This window comes from Hemitrygon akajei, chromosome 3 (assembly GCF_048418815.1).
Source record: "Hemitrygon akajei chromosome 3, sHemAka1.3, whole genome shotgun sequence".
NCBI classification, from domain to species: Eukaryota; Metazoa; Chordata; class Chondrichthyes; order Myliobatiformes; family Dasyatidae; genus Hemitrygon; species Hemitrygon akajei.
The window spans coordinates 25548141-25564842 of NC_133126.1; the positions used below are offsets into that span (position 1 = coordinate 25548141).

Sequence of the window (16702 nt, forward strand, 5' to 3'; positions counted from 1 at the left end):
AAGTCTAGAGACTGTGTGCGAAAATCCCAGGACATCAGCAGATTTTGAGATGCTCAAACCATCCTACTTGACGCCAACAATCATTCCCTGGTCAGAGTCAGTTAGATTACAATTATAGAAAAGTACTGCACAGAAACGGGCCTTTTGGCCCATCCAGCCTGTGCTGAGCCATTTAAACTGCCTATTCCCATCGACCTACACTGGGACCATAGCCCTCCATACCCCTACCATCCACATACCTTTCAAAACTTCTCTTAAATGTTGAAATTGAACTTGCATGCATCTCTTGTGCTGGCAGCTCATTCCAGACTCTCATGACCCTCTGAGTGAAGGAGTTTCCCCTCGTGTTCCCCTTAAGCTTTTCACTTTTCACCTTTAACCTATGACCTCTAGTTGTAGCCCCACCCGACCTCAGTGGAAAAAGCCTGCTTGCGTTTACCCTATCTATACCCTCATAATTTTGTATACTTTTAACAAATCTCCCCTCAAACTTCTATGTTCCGGAAATAAAGTCCTAACCTATTCAACCTTTCCTTCTAACTCTGGTCCTCCAGACCTGGCAACATCCTTGTAAATTTTCTCTGTATTTTTTCAACCTTATTTATGTCCTTCCTGTTGGTCAGTGACCAAAACTGCACACAATACTCCAAATTAGGCCTCACCAATTTCTTATACAACTTCAATGTAACATCCCATCTCCTGTACGGAATACTTCGATTTATGAAGGGCAATGTACCAAAGCTCTCTGTAGAACTCTTATCAACACCACTTTCAATGAACTATGGGCCTGTATTCCCAGATCCCTTTGTTCTACCATACTCCTCAGTTCCCTACTGCTCACTGTGTAAGACCTACCCTGCTTGGTCCTACTGAACTGCAACACCTTGCATTAAATTCCAGCTGCCAATTTTCAGCGTACTTTTCCAGCTGGTTCAGATCCATGCAAGCCGTAACAGTTTTCCTCGCTGTCTACTACACCCCCAGTCCTGGTGTGATCTGCAGATCTGCTAATCCAGTTTGTCACATTACCATCCAGATCACTGATATAGATGACAAACAGCAATGGCCCCAGCACTGACTCCTGCAGCACTCCACTAGTCACAGGCCTCTGGTTAGAGAGGCAACCATCTGCTACCGCTCTCTGGCTTCTCCCGCAAAACCAATGTCTAATCCCGTTTACTACCTCGTCTTGAATGCCGAGTGACTGAATCTTCTTGACCAACCTCCCATGCGGGATCTTGTCAAACGCCTTGGTAAAGTCCACATAGACAACATCCACTGCCTTGCCTTCATCAACTTTCCTGGTAAATTTCTCAAAAAACTCTTATAAGATTGGTTAGGCACAATCTACTATGCATGAAGCAATGCTAACTATCCTTAATCAGTTCATGTCTATCCAAATACTTATCTGGTCCCTTAGAATACCTTCCAATAACTTTCCCACTACTGACGTCAGGCCTATAATTTCCTGGTTTATTTTCAGAGCCTTTCTTCCCCCATTCTAATGTTTGACCTGAACAACAACTGAACCACTTTGACCTTGTGTGCTGAGTTGCTGCCATATGATTGGCTGATTCGATATTTGCTTTAACAAGCTGATGTTCAGGTGTATCTAATAAAGTGGCCACTGAGGGTATATAAAGGGTTAAGTGTGACCATGTATGGAGCGAGGGTGTCTTCGGGTATTGCTTTAAAACCCCACTCAGGTTTCTACACTGAGTGTGTCTGATATCTGGAACACATTGTCAAATATGGTGGTGGAATCTGATGTTGTGTCAATTGTCCATCACATCTGAAACTTTGCGTGGGAGTGGAAAAGTGGAAAAGCCATTGGTCTGGACAGTTCCGCTCTCTCGACCTTGGCAGTCCGGGTCCAGTGGGACGAGTCGTCATCAGAACTGGGATCTTCCTTAGTTGCAGTGGATGACCATGACCACTTCTATGCCTTGTCACGCTCTTTGCTCTCCACGGAGTGTTGGAGAGCTGCCTTCTGGGCCGCTGGATCTCACTGTAGATCTCATCTGCCCAGTCCACAAAAGCTGGCTTCACGTGCTAGGACTGTCTCACCTGTGTCAGGTAAAGTCTCTGCTTACTCCAGACAGTGACTACACCCCAGTGGATCAGATAAACTGGTGGTTATTGTTACACATATCAAATTTGCAGTGAAAAGCTTGTCTTGCAAACCATTCATACAGACTACACGGTACATTGAGGTGATACAGGTAAAACAACCACGATGTAGAATGAAGTGTTACAGAGAACCGGCAATGCTGGCGGACAAGGTCATGAAAAGGCAGCTTGTGCGGTCAAGAGTTCATCTTGTCACTGTTGGGAATGGTTCAATAGTCAGTGGGATAGAAGATGTTCTTGAGCCATGCTCTCAGGCTTTTGTGTCTTCTGGCCGGCAGAAGGGAGGATGTCTGGGGTGGGTGGGGTCTTTGATTACGTTGGCTGCTTTACCACAGCAGCAGGAGGTGTGGGCCGAGTCCACGGAGGGGAGGACCCGGCTGCGATCGGTGGTCTATGTTCCCTAAGGTGAGACTGTGTCCTGTTGAGTCCTGGCTGATGCAGAAGAAGACTAAAATGCATCAGGAAAGCCCCATCGTCTCACCTTCTCTATCTTTCTCCGAATCTTCGGTTGCAGGACCAAGCCCTTGTTGATCGTCCATGGCGAGCAGAGACTGGCAAAGGCTCAGCTGCATGAGGAAGCTCACCCCTATCCCAACGTCCGCCTCTGCCAGGTAAGAGGCAGCGTGTAGCCAGTCAGCAGCTCAGTTCCTCCCCTTGTTTAATGTGAAGCCTGTTGTACTGTCACTGGTCAGACCACATTTGGAGTGTTGTGAGCAGTTTTGAGCCCCATAATGTTATCAAATGTGAAGGTGAGACAGCAGATGCTCGAATCTGGAGCAACAGCCAAAGTGCTGGAAGAACTCAGCAGGTCAGACAGCATCTGTGGAAGGGAATGGACAGCTGATATTTTGGGAGCACCGGCTTTTTGGGGCAGAAGGGCCTTTTACCGTGATGTATGTCTAAATAACTAAGAAGGGATGTGCTGGTAATGGAGAGGGCCCAGAGAAGGTTCACGAGAATGATCCCAGGAATGAACGGGTTTGGGCCTGTTTGTGAAGACTTGGTGTGTCATCTAAAACTTTGACAAGCATAGCTGAGTGGTGGAGAGTACATTGACTGGTTGCACCAAGGCCTGGTATGGAAACACCAATGCCCTTGGACAGAAAAGCCTAGAAAAAATAGTGGATACGGCTTAGTCCATCATGAGTAAAGACATCCCCATCATTGAACACATCAATAAGAAGTACTGTCACAGGAAAGCGGCACCCATCGTCAAGGATTCTGACTCTGACATGACCAGATACTTCCCTACACTGTATTCCATCTGGCTCTGCTTTGTCCATTCTCCTATATCCAAGTGAATTACATCAGAATCTGGTTTATTATCACTGACACTGTGTGGTGGAACTTGTTGTTTCGTGGCGGAGTTGTAGTGTAAGTCATTTTTTAAAAAAGTTATAATAATGAAATATATAAATAGTGCAAAAGAGAGATAGTGAGGTAGTGTTCACAGACCGTTCAGAAACCTGATGGTGAAGATTATAAGAAGTTGTTAATGTACCTGCCTGAACCCCTGCCTCTGGTAGTTCATTTCCTAAATGGAGCACCCTCTGAGTGGAAAAGGTGCCTCCTCAGTTTCCTTTTAAATCTCTCTCATCTAAAACCTGTGCCCTCTAGTTCTTGATTTCCCAACGCAACCCTGGGAAAGAGACTGCACATTTCTGTGCACCTTTGCACTAAAATTTCTGCACCACACCATCGTACAGATGGTGAATAATTTATTTAGAGATACAATGTAGAGCCGGCAGCTCTCCTATTTAACCCTAGCTTAATCACAGGATAGTTTACAATGACTAATTAACCTACTAACCAGCATGTTTTTTAGACCGAGGGGGGAAACCGGAGCACCCGGAGGAAAGCCACGCCTCATGAGAAGGATGTATGAGCTTCTCAGAGAGGATGCCGGGGTTGAGCTCCAAACTCTGACGCCTTGATCTGTAATAGTGTAGCACTAGCCATTACACTACCGTGGCGTCCCTAGTGATGAATATTCAGTGGTCTCTTGCACCCATCCGGAAGTACAGACAAATGTTTTATCGTGTGTTGCATTTAATTTGCAAAACCATTCTCCACAGTTTCCCCATTTCAATTATCCGCCAATTAGTGAAAGTATGGATTTCTCCACCAGAGGGCAGCCTCGCCTGCTTGTGAGTGGATTCGATTGAATACCAGATTGATGATGATGTCTGTACCCTGGTGATGCAGGCTTACCTTTTTGGGTGTGGTTCTCCTGACGGTGGTGTGCATTGCATCCCGCAGTAGCTGCTGGTGGCTACTGTCCCACTTTCTAACCATAAAACAGAGGAGCAGAATTGGGCCATTTGGCCCATTGAGTCTGCTCCGCCATTCCATCATGGTTGATTTATTACCCCTCTCAATCCCATTTTGCTTATTCCCTGTAACCTTTGATACCCTTACTAATTAAGAACCTATCAACTTTCACTTTAAATATACCCAAATACTCGTTTGTAGAATTGAATTCAACAGATTTACCACCTTCTGGCTAAAGAAATTCCTCCTCACCTCTGTTCTAAAGGGATGGCTTTCTATTAAGAGGCAGTGCCTTTTGGTCCTAGGCTCCTCCACCATAGGAAACACATTTTCCACATCCAATCTAATTAGGCCTTTCAATATTCAGTAGGTTTCATGGAGATTTCTCCTTCATTCTTCTAAACTCCAGCAAATACAGGTCCTGAGCTATAAAATGCTTTTCAAATCATAATCCGTTCATCGATTATGCTAGCTGCTTTACTGAGGCATTGAGAAGTGTAGACGGAGTCGGTAGAGAGGAGGACCCAGCACACAACTGCTCACAGACCTCTGACCTGAACAACTCTTCCACTGTTCCTTCTGCCAAACCAATTTTGCATCCAATTGGTTAGCTTACCCTGGAACCGATATGATCAATCTTACAAACCTGTTATGGAGTTATCATAGAGGAGGACAGCACAGAAACAGACCCTTCAGCCCATCTAGTCTGTGTCAGCCTCTTTTCTGCCTAGTTCCATCTACCTGCGACTGGATCATAGCCCTCTTTATCTCTTTCTCATCTGTGTACCCATCTAAACTTTCCTTCAATCTTCCAATTGAACCTGCATCCACCACTTATGTAGACAGCTTGTTCCACACTCGCACCATCCTCTGAGTGAAGTAGTTTCCCTTCAGATTCTCCTTAAGTATTTCACCTTCCACCATAAACCTACGACCTCTTGTTCTGGTCTCCCATCCTGAGTTTGAAACCCTGCAGGGCTTTGTGGGACATAGAAACATAGAAAACCTACAGCACAATACAGACCCTTCGGCCCACAAAGCTGTGCCGAACATGTCCCTACCTTAGAACCACCTAGGCTTACCCATAGCGCTCTATTTTTCTAAGCTCCATGTATCCATCCAGGAGTCTCTTAAAAGACCCTATCATTTCCACCTCCGCCGCCGGCAGCCCATTCCACGCACTCACCACTCTCTGTGTAAAACAACTTACCCCGACATCTCCTCTGTACCTACTTCCAAGCGCTTTAAAACTATGCCCTCACATGCTAGCCATTTCAGCCCTGGGAAAAAGCCTCTGACTATCCACACGATCAATGCCTCTCGTCATCTTGTACACCTCTATCAGGTCACCTCTCATCCTCCATCGCTCCAAGCAGAAAAGGCCAAGTTCACTCAACCTATTCTCATAAGGCATGCTCCCCAATCTAGGCAACATCCTTGTAAATCTCCTCTGCGCCCTTTCTATGGTTTCCACATCCTTCCTGCAGTGAGGCGACCAGAACTGAGCACAGTACTCCAAGTGGGGTCTGATCAGGGTCCTATATAGCTGCAACATTACCTCTCAGCTCTCAAACTCAGTCCCATGATTGATGAAGGCCAATGCACCATATGTCATCTTTACCACAGAGTCAACCTGCACAATAGCTTTGAGTGTCCTATGGACTCAGACACCAAGATCCTTCTGATCATCCACACTGCCAAGAGTCTTACCATTAATACTATATTCTGCCATCATATTTGACCTGTCAAAATGAACCACTTCACACTTATCATAGTTTTGCATCCTATCAATGTCCCACTATAACCTCTGACAGCCCTCCACACTACCCACAATACCTCCAACCTTTGTGTCATCAGCAAATATACTAACCCCTCCCTCCACATCCTCATCCAGGTCATTTATAAAAATCATGAAGAGAAAGGGTCCCAGAACAGACCCCTGAGGCACACCACTGGTCACCGGCCTCCATGCAGAATATGACCCGTCTACAACTACTCTTTGCCTTCCGTGGACAAGCTAGTTCTGGATCCACAAAGCAATGTCCCCTTGGATCCCATGCCTCCTTACTTTCTCAAAAAGCCTTGTATGGGTTACCTTATCAAATGCCTTGCTAAAATCTATACACACTACATCTACTGCTCTACCCTCTTCAATGTGTTTAGTCACATCCTCAAAAAATTCAATCAGGCTCATAAGGCACGACCTGCCCTTGACAAAGCCATGCTGACTATTCCTAATCATATTAGGCCTCTACAAATGTTCATAAATCCTGCCTCTCAGGATCTTCTCCACCAGCTTACCAACCACTGAAGAAAGACTCACTGGTCTATAATTTCACGGGCTATCCCTACTCCCTTTCTTGAATAAAGGAGCAACATCCGCAACCCTGCAATCCTCTGGAATCTCTCCCGTCCCCATTGATGATGCAAAGATCATTGCCAGAGGCTCAGCAATCTCCTTCCTTGCTTCCCACAGTAGCCTGGGGCCCAGTCCCAGTGACTTATCCAACTTGATGCTTTCCAAAACCTCCTGCACATCCTCTTCCGTAATATCTACATGCTCAAGCTTTTCAGTCCACTGCAGGTCATCCCTACAATCGCCAAGATCCTTTTCCATAGTGATTATTGAAGCAAAGTATTCATTAAGTACCTCTGCCATCTCCTCCAGTTCCATACACACTTTTCCACTGTCACACTTGATTGATCTTTAAAGACCTTACTGAAGTCCAGGTATACCGTGTCTACCATTCTGCCCTCCTAAATCTGCAAAGCCTTGTTTTTTTTTAAATGATTACCCTCTGGTTGAAACCCTGTTATACTGCCCTTTCTCTGCAATCGTTTCTGAGCACTGCCCCAATTCCACACCCTCCTATCTGCTCCAATTTCCATTGCACTCCAGAATGCCTGCCCTAAAACCTTCCCACTCTTCTCTCCACAACTCGTTCCTCTTTAGGCGGACGCTGGTTTTTAGGGTTCCTGATTGGCCAGTTAGTGACTGTGCAGGCGCTAAGTAAGTGCAGGTTAGCGTTGTCTAAGATAGGCTGACAGGATTCTGAGACACAGAGGAAGGAGCTGAAGGTCTCATCCTGGGATGTGACGGTGTGGCCAGTCCTATTTGCTTTCTCACAGAGGAAAAGGGGAACGGGTTTGCATTTTTATAGCATCAACACAAGATTCTACAAATGCTGGAAATCCAAAGCAACATACAAAAATTTTTGGAGAAACTCAGCAGGTCAGATAGCATCTGTGGAAATGAGGAAACGAAGGATGGTTTGGGCCAAAACCCTTTTTCAGGACTCGGCCTGAAATGTCGACTGTTTATTCATTTCCATGATGCTGCCTGACCTGAGTTTCTCCAGCATTTTGTGTGTGTTGCTTTTTATAGCATCCTTAGTTACCTCCCAGCCATTAAAATGCACATTTTGCTGTTTTGTGCATAGTGCGATTCCAGAAAACACAGTGATTGGATGGTTCATTCTGATGCTCACGGTTGAGAAGCCTGATGGGTAAATGTTTCCATGGCAGTGACTCAGTAAGAGTGCCAATGTCAGGACAGAGGCATGAGTTCAAATCCCACCTCAGCTGCTGGGTAATTTAAATTCAGGTTATTAAGTAATCCTGGGATTAAAATCTAGTCCCAGTAAGGTGGTGGTGAAATACACAGATTATAATAAAATTGTCTCCGGATCCCTTGTGTTGCCCTTCAATGGAAATCAGCCACTTGTCTGAATTGTACCTGATTCTGAATCCATCAGCATGGTTGACTCTGAGTGCCCTTTGGAATGACCAGAGGGGGGAAAATAAGGATGGACAATGAACATCGGTCTTTTCAGCCGTCCGGAGGAGGCCATTTGGCCCATGTAGAGAACGTACAAATTCCTGACTGACTGCGGCAGAGTTGAACCCAAGTTGCTACCGTGCCACAAAAGGTAAGATGGAGGCAAGTTCAGTTACAGTGGTTAACAGACAGGTGGATAGGTACATGGATAGGAGAGGTTTAGAGCAGGGGCTCCCAAATTTTTTAATGCCATGCTTCAATACCATTAAGCAATACCATAAACCCCAGGTTGGGAAACCCTGGTTTAGTGGGATATGGGCCAAATGCAGGCAAATGGAACTGGCTTGGATGTAAATTTTGGTGAGCATATGCGGGTTGGTTTGAAAAGTCTTTTTCTGCGCTGTTTATCTGCCTTGTAGCGGTTTCTGTGTATTTTTGCTGTTAATTTGATGGCTGTGTAATAAAAGCTTTTTAATGTTTTCAGGCGAAGTTGGAAATTGCCTATGGGACCCACCACACGTAAGTAAACAGGTTTTTGAGTACCAAATACTGAATTATGTGTTATGAGTACCATGGTGATGTTCTTTCCCGTTGGCCCAGAATTCACCTGGTCATTCAGAGTTTGGGGAGCACTGAGACTAATTCCCACTCCATTGGAAAGGAATAAAGGCAAGAGAAGGCTATTTGGGCCCTCAAGCACGCCCTATCATTCAACATCACAGCTGACACCACCAGATTCCGGAACAGTTGTTACCCAAAATCATCAGACTCCTAAACCAGCGTGGATAACTTCATCACTGATCAGATTCCACTTAACCCTTAGACTCACTTTCTAGGACTCATGTTCTCAGTATTATTTTATTTGCACAGTTTGTCTTTCTTTGCACATTGGATCAGAATACAAGGAAGTCCCTTTAGAACAGTGATAAGGAAGAATTTCTTTAGCCAGACAATGGTACATTGTCACAGTCCAAAGACATAGTGGGTAGGTTAATTGATCATTGTAAATTGTCCCATAATTAGGTTAGGGTTAATTGGGGCTGCTGGTATGGTGTGGCTCGGAAGGCCAAAGTCCCTACTCTGAAGCTATCTCACAAAATAAATAAACAGATGGCTCAATAAATAAACAGACATTGGTAAAAGTTACCTGAGAGCGCAATTCTCTTGGGGTGCCCAAACTTTTGCATGGTGTTACTTTCCATTTTTTTTCAGTCTAAAATTGTACAAAACAAAAATAATACACTAATCTTGCTTAAAATGTTGAAAAGAATGTTTCATCTTTAACTTTATGACTTTTGGAGATCAGTTCATTTTATACTCTTAACTATTCACAATTTACGTGCCACTGTATATACTCCATACTAAATTTACTTTGACTTCCCTACCCCTTCCTACAATCCACGAATCCCAAAGTAAGCGTGACTTCACTCATCCCAACTTTGAATATGCTTTGAGTGGCTACAAGACTGGGCTAGTGAATTCCAGATATGTGGCAAGAGAAGAAATTCCTCACCTCATTATCATTTCAGTGCTCTTCTTCTCGAGCTGAAAGGCTTGAATTCCCAACTGTCCGGCATCAACGGCGAGTCCAGCTCCTTCTCGGACATTATGGTTCAAGAACACGTTATCCAAGCCAGGCCCAGTTTACAGTAAATACCCCTCTTTTCTCCCTCCCCCACCCCACTCATACTTCGCCTCCATCCGAGGAGATTGGGATGTCTAGATTACACAACCCTCCTGTAGCTCCATGTCCAATGGGTAATGTGCAATGTAGGAGGGCCGAACCCCACGGCAACGTAAAAGATGTTTGGATTGTGTGGTTAAGGGAGAAGGGACAGTGGCCTTTTCCAGAGCCTGCCCACCCCATTGGGCAGAAATTATAAAAGATTGAGAATCCTTACCACCAGACTCCAGGACAGCTTCTGTCCCACCATTGGAAAACCACTGAACGGATTTCTTGTGGCTCCCTATCTAACCCATCATGGTCCTTGCACCTTGTCATCAGAGAAAAGTACAGCACAGAAACAGGCCCTTCGGCCCATCTAGTCCATGCCTAAGCCATCTAAACTGCTGACTCACATTGCCCTGCACCGGGACCATAGCCCTCCATACCCCTCCCATCTGTGTACCTACCCAAACTTCTCTTCAACACTGAAATCACGCTCGCAAGCACCACTCGTGCTAGCAGCTCATTCCACACTCTCACCACCCTCTGAGTGAAGTTTCCCCTCTTCCCTGTTAAACTTTTCACCTTTTACCTTAAACCCATGACCTCTAATTGTAGTCCCACCCAATCTCAGTGGAAAAAAGCTTGCTTGCATTCACCCTATCTATACCCATCATAATTTCGTATACATCTATCACATTTCTGCTCAGTCTTCTGTGTTCTAAAGAATACTGTCCTAACCTGTTCAGTCTTTCCTTGTAACCCAGGTGCTGTGGACCTGGAAACATCCTTGTAAATTTTGTCTGTACTCTTTCATCCTTGTTTATATGGAGGTACATCTCAGTAACAGGCCCTTCCAGCCTGCGCCATCCGATTCCACTAATCTGACCAATTGACCTGCTAATGTCACAAACGAGAGAATCTGCCGATGCTAGAATTCCGAGCAACACACACAAAATACTGGAGGAACTCAGCAGACCAAGCAGCATCTATGGAAAAGAGCACAGTGGATGTTTCAGGCTGAAACCCATCAGCAGGACATTAAGCTACAAATGTCTTTGGAATGTGCATGGAAACCAGAGCACCAGAGGAAACGCAGGCAGCCAAGGGGATAACATAGCAATATTCTACAGACAACAGCGGAATTGGACCCGTTACATTACTGCACTTTTATCGACCTGCACCGCACTTTCTCTGTAATTGTCATGTGATGTTCGGCATTCTGTTGTTTCTTTTCCCTCTTTTGTACTACCTGTGTATGAAGTATGAAAGCCCATGCATTTCATACTTGGGTATGAAAGCCCATGCATTTCATACTTGGGTATGAAATGATTTGTCTGGATGTCTCACACAAGAAAAACCCTTTCACTATACCCTTCCTTGTACCCAGTTACACAAATCTGACCTTAATCCTACAAACCTCATTTCCAGAAAAGTTGGGATATTTTCCAAAATGCAATAAAAACAAAAATCTGTGATGTGTTAATTCATGTGAACCCTTGTTTAACTGACAAAAGTACAAAGAAGAGATTTCAATAGTTTTACTGACCAACTTAATTGTATTTTGTAAATATACACAAATTTAGAATTTGATGGCTGCAACACACTCAACAAAAATTGGGACAGAGGCATGTTTACCATTGTGTTACATCACCTTTCCTTTTAATAACACTTTTTAATCGTTTTGGAACTGAGGATACTAATTGTAGTAGATTTGCAATTGGAAATTTTGTCCATTCTTGCTTGATATAAGACTTCAGCTGCTCAACAGTCCGTGGTCTCCATTGTCTGATTCTCCTCTTCATGATGTGCCATACATTTTCAGTAGGAGGTAGATCTGGGCTGGCAGCAGGCCAGTCAAGCACACGCACTCTGTGTCTACAAAGCCACGCTGTTGTAGCCCGTGCAGAATGTGGTCTGGCATTGTCCTGCTGAAATAAGCATGGACGTCCCGGGAAGAGACGTCACCTTGATGGCAACATATGTCTCTCTATTTTCCTAATATACGCCTCAGAGTCAATGGTACCTTCACATACATGCAACTCACCCATGCCGTGGGCACTGATGCACCCCCATACCATCACAGATGCTGGCTTTTGCACCTTTTGCTGATAACAATCAGGACGGTCGTTTTCATCTTTGGCACGGAGAACTTGACGCCCGTTTTTTCCGAAAACTAGCTGAAATGTGGACTCATCTGACCACAGCACACGGTTCCACAGTCTTTCGGTCCATCTGAGATGAGCTCGGGCCCAGAGAACTCGCCGGCGTTTCTGCATAGAGTTGATGTATGGCTTCCTCCTTGCGTAATACAGTTTCAATTTGCATTTCTGGATGCAGCGACGGACTGTGTTAAGTGATAATGGTTTTCCGAAGTACTCCCGAGCCCAGGTGGCTATAATTCTCACAGTAGCATGACGGTTTCTTAGGTAGTGCCGCCTGAGGGCTGGAAGATCACGCGCATTCAACAGTGGTTTCTGACCTTGCCCTTTACGCACTGAGATGTCTCTGAATCTTTTCACAATATTTACGTACTGTAGATGTTGAAAGACCTAAATTCTCTGCAATCTTGCATTGGGAAATGTTCCTTTTGAACTGACTAACAATTCTCTCACGAATTTTGGCACAAAGGGGTGAGCCACAATCCATCCTTGCTTGCAAAGACTGAGCCTTTGATGGACACTACTTTTATACCCAGTCATGATACCTCACCTGCTACCAATTAGCCTGCTTAATGTGGAGTCTTCCAAACTGGTGTTACTTGAATATTCTGTGCACTTCTCAATCTTATTTTAACTCTGTCCCAACTTTAGTTGAGTGTGTTGCAGCCATCAAATTCTAAATTTGTGTATATTTACAAAATACAATTAAGTTGATCAGTAAAACTATTGAAAATCTTTTCTTTGTACTTTTGTCAGTTAAATAAAGGTACACATAAATTAACATATCACAGTTTTTTGTTTTTATTGCATTTTGGAAAATATCCCAACTTTTCTGGAAATGGGGTTTGTATTTTATTCTTCCCACATTCCCATCGACTCCCCTCCACCCTGGACCCGAGCTCCTGGACCTGTTTCACTCACCTCTGGTCTGAACTAACTCCCTGGTCGTGGACTCGGGCACATACTTCGTTAATAAATGTACTTTGAGCATTGAATTGTCTTTGACTTGGAGGTGACGATTCCATGCACCCGTTGTCCATTTGGGCTAATTTGAGGTGGAGTGGGATTTGGCAACGCCCTGTGTCCTCTATACCTGCCAGCCAAGTCCTGATTCTCATTAGCACAAGGTTGGTGATATGCTGGCCATTTGCTCCAGTGTGTCTTGTCGATTCTCTCACACTGAGGAAAATGGGAATTATAAGACCATCAGACATAGGAGCAGAGTCTGGCCATTCAGCCCATCGAGTCTGCACTGCCATTTGATCATAAATGAGAAAATCTGCAAATGTTGGAAATCCAAGCAACACACACAAAATGCTGGGGGAGCTCAGCAGGCCAGGCAGCATCTATGGAGAAGAGTACAGTCAACGTTTCAGGCCGAAACCCTTCATCAGGACTGTACTCTTCTCCATAGATGCTGCCTGGCCTGCTGAATTCCTCCAGAATTTTGCCTGCCGTTTGATCATGATTTATTTTCCCCACTCAACTAACTCCACTCTGCTGCCTTCTCCCTGTAACCTTTGACACCCTTACTAATCAAGAACCTTTTCACCACGGCTTTCAATGTACCCAATGACCTGGCCTCCACAGTCATCTATGGCAATGAAACAGATTCACCACCCTCTGATTTAAAAAAAATAAATAAATTCTTCCTTATCTCTGTTCTAAAGGGACATCCTTCTATTCTGAAGCTGTGCCTTCTGGCTCTCAACTTCCCCGCTGTCGGAAACATCCTCTTCACATCCACTCTAGCCCTTTCAATATTTGATAGCTTTGGAAGCAGGCCTTTTGCCCCGACTGGTCTTTGCTGACCAAGATGCCATAATACATTATTGTACATTGTTGCTGCCTTACCTTGTTCTACCTCAGTGCACTGTGATCTGTATGAAAAGTATGCAAGACGAGCTTTTCACTGTATTTTGGTACACGTGACAGTAATAAACCAAGTTCAATTTCAATGCCCATTCTAGCTGGTGGCATTTGCCTGCATTTTTGGTCCCTATCCTTCGAAACCTTTCCTGTCATTGCACCTGTCAAACTGTCTTTCAAAAGCTATAACTTCCTCAACCACTTTCTCTGGCAGCTCATTCCATGTTTGTACGCCATCTCTGTGTGTGTCTATACAAAAGCAAAGTTGCCCCTCAGGTTCCTAATAAAACATCCCTCTCTCACCTTAGACCTATGCCCTCTAGTTCTCGATTGCCCAATGCTTGGAAAAAGACTGATTGCATTCACCCAATGGACGCCTCTCAGGGTTTTGTACACCTCAATGAGACCGCTGTTCAGTCTCCTACACTCCAAGGAATGAAGTACTAGCCTAAACAAATTCTCCTTATAACTCAGTCTCTCGAGTCCTGGCAACGTCCTTGTAAATCTTTTCTGCACTCTTTCCAGTTTCATAAAAGCATTCCTACAGCAGGGAGACCAAAACTGTACACAATACAATCTCTGATAATAGTTCTGTTAAGTTCTGATACTAGTCATGTCCTAAGTTCAATATGTGACATGCAGTGTAAAATGCATCCTGCACATGGTTATTTTGCTCTTTCTCTGCCACAGTTTATCCAACATGGAATTGATAGCTTCACTGAAATAACAGACTGCATAATTTCACACGAGTGTTAAGCACCAACAGATGAGCTCATTGTAAATGAATCACTGAACTCGTTTAAGATGCTGAGAGAGCCTGTTCTCATTGGACAATGCCGAGTTTAGATCGGCTTCTGAATTATGAAAAGTCATAAAAGAAAAGCAATTACAGGGCATGTTAAACTTGACAAGGTTGACAAAGGGTATTTTAGTGTCAAGTGCACAATCTCACTGGTTTACAGCACAGAAAATGTCCATTCAGCCCAAAAGATCCAGGCTAGCCCACAAGTTTTCTTTCCCTCCTCTTCATCTCAACCGAGCAAATCTCCTCCCACCACCTTCCCCTCAAATATAGCTACACAATTGCACTTCTTCCCCAATTTCTGGGTAAAGATGCATCTCTGAATTTTCTGTAACACACTCAAAATGCTGTAATAGCTCAGCAGATCAGGCAGCAGCTATGGAGAGTGATGAACATTCGACATTTTCGGCCAAGACCCTTTGTCAGGATCCTTCATCCCAGTCCTGCTGAAGAGTTAGCCGGAAATATTAACTGTTTATTACCCTCCGTTGATGCTGCTCTTCTTGCTGAGTCTCTCCGTACGACCTTGCACCTTATTGTTTTATCTGTACTGCACTTTCTCTGGAGCTGCTGCGCTTTACTCTGCGTTCTGTTATTGTGTTTTAGAATATAAAAGCAAGGATGTAATGCTGAGGCTTTACAAGGCATTGGTCAGGCCACACTTGGGGGTTAAAGTAGAAAGAGCGTTGCTGGCTCTGGGCTTGTACTCAGAGGGGGGGTGTTCTCATTGAGACATATTAAATATTGAAAGGCCCAGACAGAGTGGATCTGGGGAGGATCAGAGGGCACAGCCTCAGAAGAGAACATCAATAAGGAAGAATTTCTTTAACCAGAGGCTGATGATTATGTGGAATTCATTGCCATAGACTGCTGTGGAGGTCAAGCTGTTGGGTACATTTAATGTAGAGGTTGATGGGTTCTTGATTAGTAAGAACGTCGAGAGAAGGCAGGAGAATGGGGTTGTGAGGGAAAATAACTGAGCCACGATTGGAGCAGACTGGACGGGCCGAATGGCCTGATTCTGCTGTTGTGTCTTGTGGTTTTACCTTGTTCTGCTTCAATGCGCTGTGTAATGATAGATAGATAGATAGATACTTTATTCATCCCCATGGGGATGAATAAACTTTTTTTCCAATGTCCCATACACTTGTTGTAGCAAAACTAATTACATACAATACTTAACTCAGTAAAAAATATGATATGCATCTAAATCACTATCTCAAAAAGCATTAATAATAGCTTTTAAAAAGTTCTTAAGTCCTGGCGGTTGAATTGTAAAGCCTAATGGCATTGGGGAGTATTGACCTCTTCATCCTGTCTGAGGAGCATTGCATCGATAGTAACCTGTCGCTGAAACTGCTTCTCTGTCTCTGGATGGTGCTATGTAGAGGATGTTCAGAGTTTTCCATAATTGACCGTAGCCTACTCAGCGCCCTTCGCTCAGCTACCGATATTAAACTCTCCAGTACTTTGCCCACGACAGAGCCCGCCTTCCTTACCAGCTTATTAAGACGTGAGGCGTCCCTCTTCTTAATGCTTCCTCCCCAACACGCCACCACAAAGAAGAGGGCGCTCTCCACAACTGACCTATAGAACATCTTCAGCATCTCACTACAGACATTGAATGACGCCAACCTTCTAAGGAAGTACAGTCGACTCTGTGCCTTCCTGCACAAGGCATCTGTGTTGGCAGTCCAGTCTAGCTTCTCGTCTAACTGTACTCCCAGATACTTGTAGGTCTTAAACTGCTCCACACATTATCCATTAATGATCACTGGCTCCATATGAGGCCTAGATCTCCTAAAGTCCACCACCATCTCCTTGGTCTTGGTGATATTGAGACGCAGGTAGTTTGAGTTGCACCATATCACAAAGTCCTGTATCAGTTTCCTATACTCCTCCTCCTGTCCATTCCTGACACACCCCACTATGGCCGTGTCATCAGCGAACTTCTGCACATGGCAGGACTCCGAGTTATATTGGAAGTCCGATGTGTACAGGGTGAACAGGACCGGAGAGAGCAC

The 16702-nt window shown here is 44.5% G+C and overlaps 1 protein-coding gene across 1 annotated transcript in view; it reads left to right on the forward strand.

Moving 5' to 3' along the window:
- The window catches only part of tdp1 (tyrosyl-DNA phosphodiesterase 1), an 89165-nt gene that overhangs the window by 11005 nt on the left and 61458 nt on the right, over positions 1-16702 (forward strand). The window contains exons 5-6 of the mRNA XM_073039364.1: positions 2645-2741; positions 8664-8698. Coding sequence (XP_072895465.1) covers positions 2645-2741; positions 8664-8698 — 132 coding nt within the window. The remainder of the gene's footprint in view (positions 1-2644; positions 2742-8663; positions 8699-16702) is intronic.